The following is a 4,596-nucleotide window of genomic DNA, read 5'->3' on the forward strand; positions in this document are numbered from 1 at the left end:
GATGAAGGTACCGCCCTCATGCTGTGTATGCATGGTCTCCCGAGGAGTGCGTTATACCTCTTGTCACCTTCGATGACATGGAATCTAGTGTCTTGTATGGTCTCGGCTACGTTTACTGGCAAGATAATCTCTCCCTTTGTTGTTTTGCTTGCCATGTTGAAGCCATTTAGGACCCGGGATGCAGGTACAATCTAATCTTGTAGGCCGAGTTGTTCCACGACCCTCGATCTGATTATGTTTGCTGAGCTACCTGGATCTACTAAAACACGTTTAACTTGAATTTTATTTAAAAGGATAGAGATTACCAGGGCCTTGTTGTGAGGCTGAGATATGCCTTCTGCTTCCTCGTCACAGAATGATAAGACGTCCTCGGGCACATAGCTCCGAGTCTGTTTTTCTCTTGTGATTGATACTTTGGTGCGTTTATATACAGGTCGTTGAGGGACATCGACTCCGCTAATGATCATGTGGATTACATGTTGTGGTTCTTCTTGCTCATTTTTCCTTGCATCTCTCTCCCTGAAGTGATTCTTAGCCCGATCACTTAGGAATTCTCGAAGGTGGCCCTCGTTGAACAATCGAGCCACTTCTTCCCTTAGCTGCCTGAAATCTTCTGTTCTATGACCATGTGTGCTATGATACTTGCACATCAAATTCGGGTTCCTTTGAGAGGGATCTGTCTATATAGGCCTGGGCCACTTAGTGTCTTTGATTCTCCCAATAGCTGAGACAATCCTTGACGCATCTATGCTATAGTTGTACTCTGATAATCGAGGGGCCTCGGCGGGGTCGGTATGCTTATCGAACACGCTCTTACTCATGAGTCCCCGAGAACTTTGGCCTCGGTCGTTCCTCTGATCGTTCCGAGGGGCATTACGACCTGGACCGTTGTTTCTTCGATCTACATATGGTTGATACCGTTCTTTGTTGAATCTCGGTTCCCAATCTGTGTCCCACGGGGGTTTGGCTGCGAATCTGTTGGGATGAACTGAGCCTGAGGGGGCTCCCAACTGGTCGTCCTCGACCCCTGATTTTTGACTGGTAACGATTGTGCACATCTGACCATGTCACAGCTGGAAACTCGATCAAGTTCTGCTTTAATTGTCGAGACGCAATCGAGCTTCTTTCATTCAAACCCTGCATGAAAGCTTGTATTGCGCAGTCATCGGAGACCGGTGGCAACTCCATTCTTTATATAATTGGAGAACTTTAAATATGGTGTATTTCTATTTACAGTAGGGAATATTCCTGATACAGCTGTCTAACCGCCTAGTACGGAATCGTACAATCATATTCCGGGATTTGCCCCATGATCTTGGGAACGTGGCAGGAATCTAGCCCATTCTGTTACAAGTCCATAATGGTACTATTCCGGGGTCGAGTATACTCGACCCCGGTAGATGCGGTGCTCTGTCTTCGAACTCGGATCCGGTCCATCGAGCTCGAACTCGGACTTTGGATGACCCTTCGAGCATATAGATCGAAGGCATACGATTTGACCGTATACAAATATACATGAGATTAATCAAGAAAATGAACACATGTAATTAAATCCATGGGTTAGATGGAAGTTGGGCGTCTTTTTTTTATTTGCATCTTTTATTCGGGTCAGGTTAGTGTTTGGTGCGGGTTAGTCCGAAAAACAGGTAGATAATAAGTTAGATATTTTAATTTCGACCAATAAGAAGTTGCCACGTGTAATCAAATAATTATTTTTTAAATTTGGCATTGACCTAACGATCAAACGGCATAAGTGAACCAAAAAGGTGAATGACAGAATATGTTTAGCCAATAGGTATAAGGAGTATTTTTAGACTTTTTCAATAGTTCAGGGACAATTTTGACCCTTCTCCGTATAAACTATCACCACCGCGTATGCTAGTCTCTTGTCAAGTTCTGGAAATGGAGAATACCTCTAAACACTAGAGAAATTAATTTGCTAGTGCCCGCTGACGCTGCTTTCGGTTTAGACTACAGATATTGGAGCAATATATGGTTGCAATTGCACATGATGCACATACCATTTTCATAAAGATCAGATCAATTACCGTGAGTAGTTTGTATCTAATTACTGATTTAATCTGTAAATATCGAGATGAAAAAGATCCAAAGCTGTAAAGATATTTATTTACACATGCTTAAATCACTATTTGCTATATAACCTGATTATCGATAGACATAGATAACAAAGAGTAGAAAACTTTATACAGATATTTACACATGCTTATTAATCACCAATTTACTACCCATAGTTAAAAGCTTAATAATGATGAATGAAGATTCCATATATAGTAATTAACCTCGGAAAGGCGGTAAACCCCGATTCAACCCATTCACGTTACCAAAAAACCCTACCGAATCTTGCCTGTACAGCAAGTACGACTTCCATTTAGTATCACCTCCGTTCTTCGGGCAACGCACTGCCGGAAAGCCTTCACCGACGGGAATTCCGGCAACTTTTCCTGCGATTTTAGCAGAGTCAGCCGTCGGACTCTCTGCTTTCTCTTCTCTCTTCTTATTAAACGGAGTTGTCAAAAATACAAAAGTATCTTTACCGTCGCTGTTACTCCGGTGAAGGAAGTCTCGTAATTTCCACCGCTTAGAGGAGGAGCCGGTGGAGTTGCTCTTCTTACACTGTCCAGTTGGAGAATCTTCCGCCGCTCTCGGACTCCACACGCAGTAAGTTCCCGGAGGAATGCTTTCTAAGTCGTCGGCTTCCGACGTCGTAGTTTCACGCTCCGCGATGAAAAGCTTCCTTAACGGAAGTCGAATTGTCGCCGTCGGAGCCGAAACCTTTTCATTTTTGAATTGAACATTATCCGAGCATAAATCTGTGTTGAAAATTGGACGGATCTGACCGTTGTAGAAGATTTCATCAGCAGAAATAGGAGAAAATTCAGATGCTGTATTAACAAAAGCAAACTCAAAATCATCATCACAGTTCTCTTCTTTTTCCAGTACTTCAGCTTTCTCATTCAAAATCTGTACTGCACAGCTGAATGTCTCATGATTGAAGAAAAAGTCGGAATCTGTTTCATCTTCAGCGTTGAATTCTTTGACAACTCTAGCAGCAATTTCGGTAAGATTGGTGTTGGAATTATAACTCGAAGACTTCAAGGACAACATCGGGCTCGCTTTCATTTCTGATATATATGTACTTTTCCTTTAAACCTTCTTCTGAACTAAAATTTCCTTGTTTTACTCTGTTTCTCTTCAGTGCGTTATTTCAGATTATATAGGCTAGCTAGAGTACAGGAGATAAAGACGACATGGTTCGAAACGCGGAAGATAATAATAATGAGTAGTGACAAGTGATGATTGTTGGAATAGAGAAATTTTATGATGTGTGAGATATGCCATGTCATACTTGTGTGAGGGCGTTAATGATTGACATTTGGAATTATGGGACCCACCTTATATTACTTTGCCATATCTTTCTTTCCTTTCTCTTTTTCTGCTGTTAATTTTTTTACTGTTGTATCTCCACGCTCATCTTCCTTACAAATTATTAGTCGAATGTCTTCATTCACAAAAGCTCAATATTTCTCACCACTTTAATATGAATTTATTTTCTCTGTCTCTCAAGCAATTTCTCCATTTTTGAAAGTCACTCAACTCTTAAAGACAAAAAACGAGAAAGAAACGGATAGGTGCGAACACTATTAACCTTAACAAACAATTGGGTTTTGCACTATTTCCATAAAACCCAGCAATGTAAGTATATCGTTCACTTTCTTGTTCTTATTGCAGATTCATTCTAGATCAATGATATCCAAGACAAATTAATTCATAATGAAAAACATATATTATTTGACTAGCACAGTCAAATACATCAAAAAATTAGATCATCCTTAGATTTATAAAGAGAAGATTATAATAAAAAGAATAAGGATTTCTTTTTTATAGCAGAAGGAACGATAGATGAAAAGAATAATAGAAAAAGAAAGGGAATAAGATAGTTTGAAGAATGAGTGTGAGGAGGGAAGGAAATTCTGCTGGAATGGGGAAGGGGTGACTTTGACTCACATAGGATTGTGTTTGAGGTAATTGATAAGAAATTTGGAGAAATTCGGCAAGGAGAGGGTGATAGGCAATAGCTTTAGAAATAAAAGAAAGAAAGAGATTAGTATGGTAGGACTTGGTAAATATTACTAAATGTGGGACCCAAAGTCCACTTGACTAAAGATGAAAGGAGACTCATACAATTTATGTTGGCCATATAATAGTTATATCTCGTACACAATAAAACTTCTCGTTGGAATATGGTATTTGATAGTTCATATGCACCGATTTATGTTAATATGACAAATTTAAGTAATAAATGTAAAATGATACTTACTAATATAGTAGTAGTAAGTAACAATATGCTTAAGCAATAAATAAAACTTAATTACTATATTTAGAAGACGTATATCGTAAATTTTTTTTGTTTTATTCATACATCCATCGTATGTAAGCACTTCACTACTCTTGAAGATTAATAATGGTTCAACCATTAAAATAAAATACTAGGTCTAAATTTCAATTTCATAAAGTTGTGGAAATTAATTATAATGTTTTGATGAATTAATCTATTTCATATTTACTAATTGTAAA

The 4,596-nt window shown here is 38.8% G+C and overlaps 1 protein-coding gene across 2 annotated transcripts; it reads right to left on the bottom strand.

Annotated features, from left to right (window-relative positions):
* LOC109236239 lies at nucleotides 2,097-3,375 on the bottom strand. Of its 2 annotated transcripts, XM_019402435.1 has the most exons (2): nucleotides 2,556-3,375; nucleotides 2,097-2,462 (listed from the first exon to the last, which is right to left on the bottom strand). In XM_019402435.1, the coding sequence occupies exons 1-2, from the start codon at nucleotides 3,139-3,141 to the stop codon at nucleotides 2,296-2,298; spliced, it is 753 nt and encodes a 250-aa protein (XP_019257980.1). In that variant the 5' UTR covers nucleotides 3,142-3,375; the 3' UTR covers nucleotides 2,097-2,295. The 2 variants fall into 2 exon arrangements, with proteins under 2 accessions (XP_019257980.1, XP_019257979.1); XM_019402434.1 differs by having other exon boundaries at nucleotides 2,097-3,373.

The sequence above is a fragment of the Nicotiana attenuata genome, chromosome 12, assembly GCF_001879085.1.
Source record: "Nicotiana attenuata strain UT chromosome 12, NIATTr2, whole genome shotgun sequence".
In the NCBI taxonomy this organism is placed as follows: domain Eukaryota; kingdom Viridiplantae; phylum Streptophyta; class Magnoliopsida; order Solanales; family Solanaceae; genus Nicotiana; species Nicotiana attenuata.